At 43.8% G+C, this 14588-nt stretch overlaps 1 protein-coding gene across 2 annotated transcripts in view; it reads left to right on the plus strand.

Moving 5' to 3' along the window:
* The first annotated feature begins 271 nt into the window (after positions 1 to 271).
* SMS (spermine synthase) overlaps positions 272 to 14588 on the plus strand; it is a 46131-nt gene continuing 31814 nt past the window's right edge. The window contains exon 1 of one of the 2 annotated variants that reach the window (XM_027688865.1): positions 272 to 430. In XM_027688865.1, the coding sequence (XP_027544666.1) occupies positions 376 to 430 (55 nt within the window). In that variant the 5' untranslated portion in view covers positions 272 to 375. Of the gene's footprint in view, positions 431 to 7380; positions 7436 to 14588 lie in introns of those variants that run through there. The other variant, XM_027688866.1, reaches the window with a different exon arrangement.

The following is a 14588-nucleotide window of genomic DNA, read 5'->3' on the forward strand; positions in this document are numbered from 1 at the left end:
CCCCCCCCGTGCCCACCGCGGGCAGCAGGTGAAGTGCAGCAGCCCGAGGCCACCATCGCTGCCGCCGCCGGCATCGGTCCGCGGCCTCAGGGCCAGGACAGCACTACGGGACTTCACCGGGCTGTGTGACCAGCATCCCAAGGGCCTCCCCAGGCTATTTTTCGGACGCCGAGCCGCGGCCCAGCCCCACGAGGTGCCGATCGACCGCTTCCCTCCCGCCGCTCCGCGGCGGTCCCGCCCCGCCGGCCCGGCCCCGCCCCGCCGCCGCTCCCCCCCCGCGGCGCCGCCGCAGCCCCGCGCGCATATAGGGCCGCTCCGCCGTACGGTCCGCGCCGTCGCCGCTGCTCCAGGCATGGCACAGGGCTCTACCTCACTATGGCAGCAGCAGGAGCGCGGCACAGCACCCTGGACTTCCTGCTCGGCGCCACAGGTAACGGCGGCGCAGGAAAGCGGGGAGGGGGCCGCGACCCTTCCCCCCGTGGCGGGGTCTCCCCGCGGCCCCGCCGTGGAAGCGCCGCGTCCTCCCGCCCTGCCGGCCCCGCGCGGGCGCCGCCTCCCCCTGCGGGCCTTTCTCCGCGTCCCCGCGGGGCCGGGCGTGCCCGCGGTACCCGCCGCTGTCCCCGCGGGCAGGCGGGCGGCCCGCCGCGGCCTCTTGCCCCGAGCCCGCCGCGCTGGGGGCAGCTCGGCATGGGAAGGGCGGACGTGCGGGTGCCCCCGGGCCGGGCGATCCCCGTGGCGGCCCCAGGGCGCGCTCTCCCCGCGGGGGCAGGGAAGGCGGGCGGGAGGTGCCGCGCCGCGGGCCCCCAGGGGTGGAGGGAAGGAAGGAGGGCCTGTCTACGTGCGAGCGGCCGGGCCGGGGCTCCCCGCGGAGCCGCCCCCGCACCGCGCTGGAGGCGGCGGCGATAAAGTGGCTCTCGGCTCCCACCGGGCGGTGCGGGGGTGCGGTGCGGGATTGCCGGGTCACTGCAGTGCCGCCCGGACGCGTGGAGGGAGCGATTGGCGCTGGAGCCGCGGGCAGTGGCAGGGCCTGAGCCCGTGGGGGTCTGTAGGGAGCACGTTCGGGCCGGGAACCGCGGCGAGAGCCGCGTTCCTAAGGGGCCGGGATGCGTGGACAGGTTTGATGGGGGAAGGGGGGGAGCTGCCGTGGGCGCCAAAGCGGCTCGGTGAGTGCTGAGCAAGGCCGCGGGCTCGGTCTGGCTTTCCCGCCCCCTGTCTGGCCTGGTGTGTCGAACCCCTTTCTCCCTCCCTTTTTGGAGGGAGGGAGGTGTGAAGGCAGTTCCCCGCATCTACAGACAAAATCTATTAATAGATTGATTTGAGAAAGAGGTTCCTGAGCACAGGGGCTTTGCTGCGTGCTGCGCCCTTTGTGGCATTGATGTGTGTGCACTTCAGAAAGCCAGGAGCTGGGAGGGGAAGGTAATAGTGGAGCTGTTCCCAAGCAGTGCACTTTATGGTATTGTACTGTGTTTCACAGTGAAAATCTTGCAGTTTCCATTTTACAGAGAGATTTCTGTAGAGCAGCTCAGCCACTCAAATGATGATCTAATGGTCAATGAGGTAGTCCTGCTGTCCTCCTTGCACCTTGTGCTTGACTGACCTAGCGTGAACAGAATTAGGAAGCTAAACCAGTATAAAAATTATATTTGTAGATACCACACAGCCCCCTCAATGAGCTCTTTGCCTGTGTAGTTCCCTGGACTATCGCAGGTTCAAGAGTTACGTCAATGACTGGCTTCTGCAGAAGAGTCAGAATTGCCAGGGATAAAAGTAGGACTAGATGTATTGCAAATAAGCCACGGGTATGGTGGCTGTTCTATTATATAAAAAACAATGCCATTAATTAATGTGGTAATGATCCTAATTATTGTCTTGGCCTTGGATAGGCTTTTCTATTCCATTTCCCTTTACTTTTGAAGATATTGGTTGTGTCCTTCTCTGACCAAGATGGATGTGCCTAAATAGGTGTGGGTTGATGGACCAACTGTAGAAGTGTTGCCATGTAGATCAAAGGAAGGAAGAAGGCTTTCTCTTCTTATGTTTGGCTCAGCACAACAGACATCGTCAGTGAGACGTGAAGAACTTTCTTCCACCCATGACAACTTGGAAGTTGGTTTGTATTTTTTATGTGGACTTTTTCCTCTTGTCTAGTGTTTGTGGCCCAAAGCATGAAGAGTTGTTTAAATAGGCAAAATTGGTGAATGTACATGTGTAGTTTATGTTACAGCGTTTGAATGCTGAAACATGGATTGTCCACTAGTTGAGGTTTCTGCTGCAAATTATGTGGGCAATAAAAATTCTGAATAGTCTGGAATTACCTGAAAAGGCATTTAGTAAAATTAAATGTGCGGTTTTGGACCTTCAGATCTTGTAAGAATAATATGTTATTTCTAGATCGCAGCTGAATCTGTTGCATCTCTATGTTTGAATTCTGGAGAAGGCAAAATCTGTGAATTTGGTAAATGCACACTCTTCGTTCTGCAAAAAGCTGTGTCCTCATTTTTCGACGAATATGTATTTTTGGGTAGATATAACTGTTAAAGTTGCCAGCTTATCCTGGAGTCGTAGGATGGCCTGGGCAAGAAGGGAAGGAAGTTAAAGATCACCTATTTCCAATGCCCCTGCCATGGGCAGGGACACCTTCTACTAGGTCAGGTTGCTCAGAGCCCCATCCAACCTCTCCTTGAACAAACACCTCCAGGAATGGGGCATCCCAGCTTCTCTCTGGGCATTCTATCCCAGTGCCTCACCACCCTCACAGTAAAGAATTTCTTCCTGATATCTAACCTAAGCCTATTCTCTGTTTGAAGCCATTCCCCCTTGTTGTGTCACTCCAGGTAAATAGTCCCTCTCCAGATTTCTTATAAGTTCCCTTCAGGTACTTGGAAGGCTGCAATTAGGTCACCTCAAAGCCTTCTCTTTTCCAGGCTGAACAATCCCAATTTTCTCAGTCTTTCCTTATAGAAGAAATGCTCCATCCCTCTAATCTTGGTGATCCTCCTCTGGGCCCTCTGGAATTGCTCCAACAGGTCATTGTGCTTCCTGTGATGGGGACTCTTGAGCTGAACACAGTATTCCAGGTGGAGGCCTCACCAGGGCAGAGTAGAGGGGCAGAATCCCCTCTCTCACCTGCTGGCCATGCTGCTTTGGATGCAGCTCAGGGCATGGTTGGTTTCTGGGCTGCAAGCTCACATTGCCGGGTCATGTCCAGCCTCTCATCCACCAGCAGCCCCTTGTCCTTCTCATCATGGCTGCTCTGGATCTGTTCATCCCCCAGCCTGGATTGATACAGGGATTTGCCTCGACCCAGGTGCAGCACCTTGCACTTAGTCTTGCTTAAACCTCATGAGGTTCCTGTGGGCCCACTTCTTGAGCTTGTCCAGGTCCCTCTGGATGGCATCCTGTCCTTCTGGTGTGGCAACCACAGCACTCAGCTTGCTGTCATCTGCAGACTTGCTAGGGTTCACTCACTCCCTTTGTCTGTCACTAATAAAGATATTAAATAATGCTAGTTCCAGTACAAACCCCTGAGGGGACACCACTTGTCACTGATGTCCATTGGGACTCTGAGCCATTGATCACTGCCTCCTGGGTGCGACCATCCAACCACTTTCTTATCCATTGAATCCACCTCTCTCTAATTTAGAGAGAAGGATGTTGTGATGGACTGTGTCAAAGGCTTTACAGGAGTCCAGGTAAATGACATCTGTAGCTTGTAGGAAGGCAAGACTTTAGGTTATGAAAGCAAGTTTGAACGATAGTTTGTTTCATTGCAACACATCTTGAAATAACTGCACATGGTTATGATGGCACTTCTTAAGAATCTGCTTGTATGAGTCGTGATAGATGGTTGAAATAATATGTATATGTTTCTCGGTGTTCACTTTTAACATAGCAGCTATATAAAGGCTTCAATGTTACTGTTGAGCATCAAGAGCGAACATGAGTATTAAGGGTGGGATAGTATTACTGAGATGTTAAGTTTTCTGTGATCTATTTATTACTTTGTTCTCTGTTGTGTGTGACTTGTCTTCATCCTCAGTCTTCTGAGGTTCTCTGTGAGTAAAGGAGGGAGGCTCTCTTTGGGTGGCAGTGAAAGGATCTGGAGGGCACAGCTCTGCATGAGGAAGATGGGATTTTGTCATGTGGTAATTTATTAACGTGTTAATCATGTGCAATTGTTTGCTAGCAACTGCCTGTGCTGCAGAAGGTGGAGGTTCTGCTGGGTTGTTCTCATTGTCTGACTTGGTACGTGACAAACCCCTTCAATAACAGCCTTGTTTTCTTCAGGCAGTCCAGTTCTCTGGGACTGTTGGGATTGTGGTGCATGTCATGTACATTCTTTAGGATTCCAGTGTGTACAAAGCAAGGATCTTGAGAATCATAACTGTCACATTAGGCATTTCTTAGTGTTTGCCATCATCACTTCTGTAAGGTGGTTGGAAATACGGAGAGAGGTCAGCAATGTCAATAAAAACATGGATCTGAGGAGTTAGAGGACAAAACAGGTCCTCTTGCGTTGGTTTAAGGTGGAGAGGAACACGACCCTGTCTTGGGAACGGGGCTGCGTGAGCTGAGTGAGGCCATGTACTTCTGCTAAAAGCTGACAAGTTTTTTCAAACTTGAAAAAAATTATTGAAGTGTGGTACAAAAATGTATTAGTCAAAAGAACAAAGGCCCTTTTGCCTGTCTATGTAACTGTCAGTTAAATATAAGCAAGGTTGAATCTCTGATAGCTGGATAGCGTAGCCTGACTTTTGGTGATGGTCTCCTCAAGAGCTGCTTAAATTAGCAACCCTAGAGCTCAGCCCTTTGAGCAGAAGTATCTTATCTGTGACCTGGGAGATAAACAGACAACTTTAGCAAGCAAATAGTATAGTGTTCCCTATTCTAAAATACAGGAAGGCTACTTTAACATTTATAAAAATGGTCACAGATAGGTGGCCTTCCTTAATTGAGGTGTAGAAGGCCTTAGTTGTGTTTTTCATCAAAAGGGATGAATTTGAGACTCCTCAAGTTATTTATTTTAAGGACTTTATTATGAAAGTATGTAGATACTTGATGCCTTAGACCTGTACAGGATTGATTTTAGATATATTGTATGTTGTAAATCTGCTTGTACATGGGAGTGTTCCCATCCATACATGAATGTGTCATATAAACTTAGTTTTCTTGGTTGTTGAATATTGAATTGATCAGTGTTCTTCACATTTCTCTAAGGGTGGGAGTGGAGATAATAAGGAGACTCTTGGGAGATTTGGGTTCTTCTGTTTGCCTCAGAAAGCTGCTTTGGAAAGACATTTAGTTGGAAATTAGTTTTAACTGTCTGCAGGTTTACTGTTTGGGATTATTGTTGGGGGGTTATATATAATTGATGATACGGTGGCACAGACAGTTCTGCTGATGATATTCAGGGCCAGGGCACAGATGAGTGAGCTGGTGGAGGAGGGCAGTGATGACCTGAGCTGGCACAGTTGCTGAAACAAATTCATACAAAATTCTTGTATGAATTAGCACACAATGGGAATGCCGGGGTTGGAGTGCAGGTAAGGCAATCCTTGAATTTTTAAGAAAAATGATAAGTTGATGTGTGTGCACATGATCTGTTTTTCTTCAAATGAATGTTTTTGTGGAGATAAAAGGGAGTTACCTTTTGTGGGCTGAGCTCGCTCTGTCTGTGGCTTTGTTCCTGTCTGCAGAGTCCACTGCACATTCTGAATCTGCACGAGGAAAGAATTTTAATTATAAGATGTTTTAAGTTACTCTCTTAAATATTCTTTCAGTATTGAAGTTTTTACTTAGGCTTTCAAATTGTTAAATATTTGAACTGCATGCAGTTCAACTAGTATTTTCATTCTTGTCTTTGTTTTGATTGGAAGTCTTGATGTTCTTTGTAGAGCAGTACCACAGTTTTGTGGTACTTGTTTTTGGCTGTGCTAATCTAAATTTTTGGAGGGGAGAAAGTAGACAAGGTTGAGTTTTGCATCCCTTCGAGGAGCCTTGTTAGTTGAGTTTCCTCACTTGAAGGACTAATTAAAAAAATACCTTTCTGAAGGGATGATTTCCCAGAAAGAGGAGTGTTTAAGAGAACTAGATGAGGAGGAGGAGTGCTGTATTGGCTTTTTCTTGTGACCATCTCTGAAACCTCTGTGAAAACTCTAGAAGTTCAGCTGCTCGTGTGCTTTGAGCTTTATCGTGGTGTAGTAAAGACAATTTGGAGTTGATACTGGGTTTGCTTTATTTAGCAGATAATCAGCAGTTCTAGCTGTTGAGTCATGTTTCATCCCATACTAAGCATGGAAATATCAGAGAAAGCAGAAGAGATGGCTGGCATTAAAAAGTTGATTTTTTTCTTGAAGACTTGCAGGGTTGTTTTTCAAGTAAGTCAAGCTTGTGTATGAAGGAGAAGGGCTTAAACTAATACTAAGTACTTGGAAATTGCTAAGATTATAAATGAGAAACCTCATCAATTAAATCTTTGAGCACTTAGCTATATAGAGAGTGATTTTTTAATTTCATGTTCTCTGTGATGGGTGCTTTTGTTGCCTGATGTACTAGAAATGCTGGGGCTTTGTTTTTCTTCTGAGGCAAATTTTGGCAGGAGCTGACTGCAGTTAGCTTTAAAAACACATTAAGTATATTTGAAGATGTTGTGGGGGAATGGCATCTCTGATCCTTGTAGCTAAATTTGACTGGTTCTGTCAAGTATTGAATTGTCTGAAGTGCTGAAACATCTGATTACAATGATAACGTGCAGATGATACGCTTATCTCTTTACCTTAGTGATTTAGGGTATGCTAGCAAGATTTGCTGACTCCTGGACTGTGATGTGTATGCGAAGACCATGTAAATAAAGATTAAACAAGACTCAAGTGAATGTGTCTGGACTTGCAACCTTGGCTAAAGGTGTGTTTGCAGCTACTTTGCAGCTGCAGTTCCAGAGTGGATCTGTTTTAGTAATGTTCCCTTAGCAATCTCCCTGAGTGGTGTGGGCTCGGCCTGTGCTTTTGGCTGGGCTGTTCTGAGCCGAGCCCTGCGGGTCTCCACAGCCTAGTTCTGACAGGTCTGGACTGAGAACTGGCCTGCTGTGTGTCAGAGAACAAATGGGGCTTGTCAGGAGGTGTTAATACAGGAATTAATAGCTTTCCATTTTTAGTAGTAAGGACTGCTATGAACTCATTCCCTGCTTTAGTTGGTTTCTAGTTTTGAAGATTAAAATGCTTCAGGACTGGAACTCTGAAAATATAATTATGTGATTCTCCAACGTGACGTTGAATTTTCAATGGCTGCTTGCTGAGACCTGAAGGAGCTGTCACCTGGAAAGGTGGAGGTCAGCAGCATGGGAGATATTTTTCATGAGGGTCTGATTAGAGGCTGCTGGGCAAATTCCTGCAGGAAATGAAGACTGCTTTTGACACATCAGTATTTCCCATTTCAGGTACACTTCTCTGACCATGCCTTTTAAATAGCAAAATCCTTGGGAGGAGAGGAAGGTACATATGACAAGAACTAATCACTTTTCTTAATGTTTCTAAAGGATGGTCAGGTACTAGGTGATGAAAATAGCTTGAGAGATGTAAGTGAGCAGGAGAGCTGGCATTACTTAGGCATGCTGAAGTTCTGTTACCAATGCATTTTGTCCTTTCTTTTTTTTTTTTTTTTTGCAGATATTTCAGCTGGTGCTAAGATTCAAAATGTGAACAGTCTTTGTATGCCAGATGATGGACTTGAGTTTATGCATTAGTGGGAGAGACAAGTGAGGTTAGTGGAGTTGAGGCATTGAAACCACATTTGATGATGTTAAGGCTCAAGCTACCCATCGTAAGAAGGAGGTTTTCTGAGTGCATAAATACTCTGTGTAAAGGTGGTATGCCAAAATTACATGTGAGAATGTTAGTTCACAAATACCTTTGGTTTACCTCTTGGCCTACTGCTCAGCTCTGATAATCTGTTGAGGTGAAGAGTTACAAGAAGTTTAATGAAATGATGTCTTGCCATAGCAAAGTTAGACTTGGCTAAACAGTTAGTCTGAAAGAGTATGTTGTGAGACTTAGATGCTTAAAAGGTAAAAGATACTGTTTGTGGGTTGTTCAGAACAGTGTGACAAATATTTCACGTCATCTAAGCAAATGTTGCTTCTGTATTGAAGAACAGTGACCTTGTATAAAGTGGAAAAACCTTTAAGACTCTTACAGGGTAAAATAGCAATTAGGGAAAGGAAAAAAGTTAAAAGCCTTTTTAACTAAACTTTTGTGTGAATATTGAACAGCAGTGAGACTTCTGGAATGCAAAGCCACTGTTAATTGTGGAAGCCTAAAATGTTTTTTCTTTCAGAGTTACTAGAGAGTGGCAGGACTTAGTGATCTGTTGTGCACCATTCCAGAAGATAAGCATTTAAAAAGTTGTTAACTGTGATAGGATGTCACATCATAACTAGTTGCAATTAGGTGCAAGGTATAGAAAAACTATTTTAAAGCATGTATTTTATCAAATAAAAAAGGAAATAATTTGTAAATGTCAGGGTGGACAGGAGAGACTTTTCAAACATTATTTAACTCTGCATGTGATTATTGTGAAAGGTATAGTAACCTGGCAGTTCTTTTCTACTCTTTTTTTTTTTTTGAAGGGGCAGTACTCAAATAGCTTCTCCTTCAGAGTTGTCCTGGCTGTCAGAATTTGACATGCTTGGTGTCTTAAACTTGTTTTATAGAATGTTCTTGTGGGACTTGTCCTCTCTAACTGAAAACATAATATGGTCCCTCAGGTGCTTCCAGCAGCAATGAGAGTCTTCTAAAAGTTTTGCCAAAAGCTAAGAAGGAAAAACCCCTCTCAGTTTCTTGTGGTGGATTCTTTTTAATCTTCCTTAGTGCATTGTGCTGCAGGAGTCATCAGGTGTGAGCCTTCAGATACTGATGAATCCACAAGCAGAGGGACCCTGTATTTGTGCAGTAAGCAAGCCAGGACAAGTATCCTTGCAGTGGTTGATTTCTCAGGTAACCCCCAAGCAGAGCTGTTCGGTTCACTGTATAACCATCATTTTTAGTTGAATTCTTGCTAGTGTTTTAAGTATTGAGTTGTTTGTTGTGTTCCTGACTTCGGTGGTTTTTTTTTTTTTTTGGTAGTTATATAGGAAAGGCTGCAGATTGTGTCTGTGTAGCTCTGTTCTCTTTACATTAACATTGGAGACTTGGACAAAGATTATTCCGTATTCCATAAAGGTGATACATGACTGTATGAGCTATCTTAGAAAGTGTGTTTGTAGTCTAGTGCCGTCTGAAAGCCCCTCTATATATTTTGTTACTTTGGTCACCCTTATTAGACAGTTGTAGTGTCTTTTGAAACTACAAGAAAAAGTTCAGCTTTAAAAAGGTGATCTTGGGAAAGTTGAAGTAGCTTTTCTTTTTTCCTCTTGTGTTTTTTTTCCTGTGCTTCCACAAACCTGATTCTGGTGAGTGGCAGAAGAAAGACCAATCGTGTTTTTGAGATTTTTGCCATGTGGGGAAGATCAGGGAAGAAGGTGGGTATAGATTTTAGAAGGTGTGTGGTATTCTTTATCCAGAACCCTGTTCCTTGTTGATATGTGACCTTCCAAAAAAATTATTTTCTTGTTGTATCTGAACAAAAAATCTGGGACTGAAAGAAAATCAATATCACTTCTATCTTCAAAAGAGCAAGAGGAAAGATTCAATCAACTTCATCTTGATGATTCCTGGGAAAGTGATGGAGTAAGTCTTGGAAACTATTTTCAAACCTCTTGAGGACTTGAAAGTGGACATAGCTGACATTACTTTCCAAAGGGGAGGTCATGCCTGGCCCACCTGCTAGCATTTTGTGGTCAAAAGATTGGGTAGTGGTTGCTGTTAATCTAGACTTTAGTAGGACTTTCCATGCTTTCCAGTAACATCTTCATGGACTATGTGGTGAAGTACAATTTAGAGAAATCTAAAATGAGGTGGATTGAAAACCAATCTGCTAGGCCCACCCAAGAAGTAAGCAGCAACTAGAAGTCCACTGTTGAGCCATGTCCCAAAGCACCATGTCAAACTTCTAAAAAGATATATACTAATATATAAAAAATACCTGATGAGGCGACTGGAGAAGCTGAACTTTCCTCAGTGGTGCCCTATGACAGGACAAGAGGCAGTGGGCACAAATTGAAACACATGAAGCTTGGTCTGAACATGTGCTGGATATGCTGTATATCTAGCATATCTATATATCTAGATAGCTACCTGACCTGGCTGTGCCAGAAGGATGCACACAGAAAGATGTCTTCAGTAGAAAAATTGGATGTCTGCAAAGATGCTTTCAGAAATACTGCACTGAAAAGTTCTAGTGTTTGGCAGAGAGCTTTGTTATCTCATGTGGGTTCATGTTTTTTGTGTGTTCCTCTTGGCAATGTGAAGTAACATAAAAGGTGGTAGTGCAGGGGAAGAGAGAGGGTTGAATTCTCCTGTTTGTAGTTGGGTTTCTTTAATACTTTGAGAGCTCATTCTGATTTGTGATTGTTTTACTCATAATTTCCCAAAGGACCTTTGGATGCAGAGTGACTTAGATTGGCTGTGGTGAATACGTGGATGTGCCAGTAAGTTCATGCTCTTGCTGTTGTGACACAGTATAGCTGGTTTTGCCTGTATTCACTATGTAGCTGGAAATCCTTAAGAGTAGGAGTGTGGAAGGTGTTCTGTGGAAACTCTTAGGAAAAAGCAGCCTCTACTCTTAACCTTGTGTAATACACAATGACATGGAGTAAGTGCACTGGAAAACTTGATCTGTTTTCTCATGGATGAGTGAATAGTAGGTGACTATTTCTACTTGCTGCCCCTTTACGACTGATGCTTGATTTCTGTGTATAAATTGATATGATGAGGATGATCCTCACAGGTGCAAATTGATTGAAAGCAATAATTTTAGTATAGGTTTCTGCTTCCTGCTGTTTTCTGCTTTTGCAGAACTGGCAAGGACAAAACAAAGGATTTTTCCTGTGTGTGTGTGTCTGGGTTCTGATGGGAGACTTTCAAACTTAATACCCGGGAGGTGTTTGTTGCTAAGGCCAATTGTTTTTCATTTACATGTGTTAATATGTCAGGAAAAAGCTACTGCTTTGTTCTGGGCAGTAATGAAAGCCGGGGGTTTGAGTGTGCTCCGGGGGAGTACTTTGATTCTTGTGAGGCAACTGATTCTTCTTTAGGCAACTGTTGGTTTTCCAAGTTCTTAGTTGAGCCAGTGTCTGTTTCAAACAGCAGTGTTCTCTGTGCACTCATTTTCCATGCAGGCAGATCCTCTTAGCTAGGACAAAAGGAGTACAATTCCGAAGGTTTCAAGTCTTAAGAAAAAGATTGCCATGGAGGTGCTTGGTGACTAAATGATAACGAGTAATCTGTAAGTTGTTATGTATTGCTCTATCCTCTCATGTAAGGTGGAGAGGGGAAGTTAGTAGGATGGGGCTGTTGACTTTCCATAAACTACTGTGACATTTAGCTCTCCATTTCTTTTAGTGCCTAAAAGAAAGCTAGAGCATGTAAAGTACAGGCACAGGAGCCTGAAGCTTCTCCTTGGCTCTGGATTTTAAAATTTATGAACAATTTGCTCACTAAACATTTCTGCAGCACACCTCTAATTCTGCAGGTTTTTTATGATTAAGATTGGGATACAATATTGGCACTGGAAAAATGCCTTGGATTAGTTTGAGTGAGATCCTCTGTACACCTATAACCTGGTGACTCTATTTCCAGTAAGTGGTGGTGGAGGGAGGCACTATGAGTGGCCTAACTTGACTCTGATGAGCTCAGTGCCAGTGCAGTCAGGTGTGCTGCTGTAGCAGGCTGGAGACACAGCCTCCTGCTGCTCTTCTTGAACTGCCCCTGGGACCTCACCTGGTTAGAAATTAACCTCTCTCAGATGTGCTCCCTTCATCATTTGTACCCTCCCCCCAATCTCTGTGTATTTCCTTTTCCTGTGATATTTTTTGAGAATTGGAGTTACCTGTGTGCAAGAATATCAGACTTGCGTAACGCAGCAATTTATTATACTGAAACAATATACCAGCCATTCAGGTTGCTGTTTGCTATTATCATATTCTGCATTTTGTCTCCTAATTTGTGCTAACTCTTTAAAGTATTCTTAATGAAGCATTTAATTTGATTTTCATTTTCTTCACCTTTCTCTATTGAAAATGTAGCTACCAAGGGAAAAATGCATCAAATGCAGAAGCATATATAAGTGCTTTGATGTGTCCTATTATTTTAAATTATGTTACATTCTCACTTGTTAAAGGAAATTATGTAAAATCAGGGTAAGAAAAATTTGGAGTTGGAAATAGTGTGAATATTTTCAAATGAGACCTAATCTATTCCCAGTGCTTACTAAGATTTTTGTCAATATCTGATATGAGGATGTCTTAAACCAGAATACTCTGGCTCAATAGCAGATTAATTGAGCTCCTCGTTGGAGTATCTGGGTGAAACTAAGCCAGTGTTTTGCATGAGGCTGGACTGGATGCTTACAGTAACTCTGAACTTTGAAAGCTCTCATGTTCACAGATTACTGTCAGGGAATGGCTGCTTTGCTGCTCAAACGTCAGAGGTGTGTTTGCAACTGCTGCTCTTAAATGTGCTGGGATTCAAAAACTTTCTGGCTAAACTGAGTGTTAATTCTCCTGAAAAATATGTATATCTCAAATCTTATACAGCGTTTTTTGTTTCTGTTCTCTACAGTTGAAACTCCAGGCATTTGTCATTTCTTCTACCAAATAATTACCAAATACTTAAAACAGTATTTCATGCTTGGTAACTGGAGTTTGTTTCCTTTGTTCCCGAATAGAAGAGAAAGTTATAACTACTTGAATAAACATTTTGATGTAGATTCAAAGGTGTTCCTATTGTTCTAGTCATCATTGTCCTTTTTGCTTATCAATGCTTGATCAAGCATATCTGAGCTGGGAGTGAGGCGGTGGTAAGTGGATTTGGATGAGAGATCCTGAGATTGCTGAAACTTCCTGATGCCTTCAAGCAACCACTTGTGCCTCGGACACTTTATAAAGGAGTTTCCAACTTGGGAGAATTAATTATCCCTCCGAGGCAAATCTTGTGTGGTATAACTAAAAAGAGACCTGATGAAAGAGCATGTTGTTTTAATTTCCTAAAGTTAATAGCATAATAGGAAGACCTTAATCAAGCTTGTGCCTGGGTGCTTAGCAAAGAAATCTGCTGCTGAATGATGAGCAGGTTGTGAGGGATTGGTGTGTTCATGAAGCAGAAAAATATCAGTGATGTTTGTCCTGCAGCATCTACCAGGATACACCTCACAGGAATCCTTGAAGCTGTTGAAAACGGCTAAATGTGCCATGAGCACTTCAGTTCTTCCACTCTATTCTTTCTATGTCTTGCAGGAGCTGTGGAAGTGAGGTGGTCTGGGGGTTGGTTGCATACTAGTTCAACTTGGATTTCATGCTATTTTACTGCCCTGGGAGGGTATTGTATGTATTATTAAACTGAGTTCTTATTTAACATTGTTATGGTGGTGACTTAAGAAGTAAGGAAGAGACAGAAATGAGTATATGTCTTGGAAAAGATGAGGGAGAAGGCAAAGGAGTGGGGCAGGGAAACAAAGGGCAGGCAGAAAGAGTGAACCACGTCTGAAGTGACAAATTCTTTGTGAGTGTATCGGCCTTGGAGCAGCTGCTCCTATCCTCTCTGGAGTGAGCACTGATGCCTGCCAGAAACTGCAGGTTTAAAGTGTGCATTGCAAAGTTCCTGTCCCAGTGCAAAGCTGCAGAGATTAGAATCAGCTTAAGAACTGTGGCTCTTAATTATGGCCCCACTTCATCTATGCTTTTGATGTCTGAAAACCTTGTTGACTTGATTGTTGGCCCACTGTAACCACAGTTATTGGGCAGACAAGCTGTGTATTCTGAGCCTTAATTATTGCCTGTGCCATGGTAGTGCCTGGTGCTGGATTGGAAGCCTGAAAACTTACTGGTACAAATGATGCAGAATTTTACAGGAAGGTGGGGGGAGTAAAAATCTTCATAGTGGTAATGGACTGTGTGTGTGGTGTTTCATCAGTGGTGAGACTGAGAAGGGGCCAGCAGTTAAATCATTTACTGCTGTCTGACAGAATTTAGTTCTATTGGTTCTGTTTTCCCTTAATTTGCCACATGGGGAATTAATGAGTGAGGAACAAAAGGTGAAAAGTAAATTTGTGCCTTATAATATGCATCAAGATCAGATAGTTTGGGCAATGAGAAGCAAAACCTTTCCATTTTTATTAAATATCCTTGACTGTTGAGGAATTGGTTTGCTCTTGACTTTGTTTGAGGAAGACTAAAGTAAACACTTTCTGTTACTTCAGTCTGTCTGGTTAAAATGTCCAGGGGTAATTGAGTCCAGGGTTTACAGATGGGCAAACATAAGTTTCAAGTAATCAGATTTTTAACTTAGTCTACCGTGGAGTTTCACAGAGATGATAGATGAGCTAAATTTGGATTTATTTGGTATGGGCTTTTTTGTTTCTTTGTAGCAGGTACAACTCAATAGCATCCTGGAAACTATTGCTGATTATGTGTGCAGGCTACACTTAACTAGTTTCCA

Source organism: Neopelma chrysocephalum, unplaced genomic scaffold, assembly GCF_003984885.1.
Source record: "Neopelma chrysocephalum unplaced genomic scaffold, ASM398488v2 Primary Assembly neopelma1_76, whole genome shotgun sequence".
Lineage (NCBI taxonomy): Eukaryota > Metazoa > Chordata > Aves > Passeriformes > Pipridae > Neopelma > Neopelma chrysocephalum.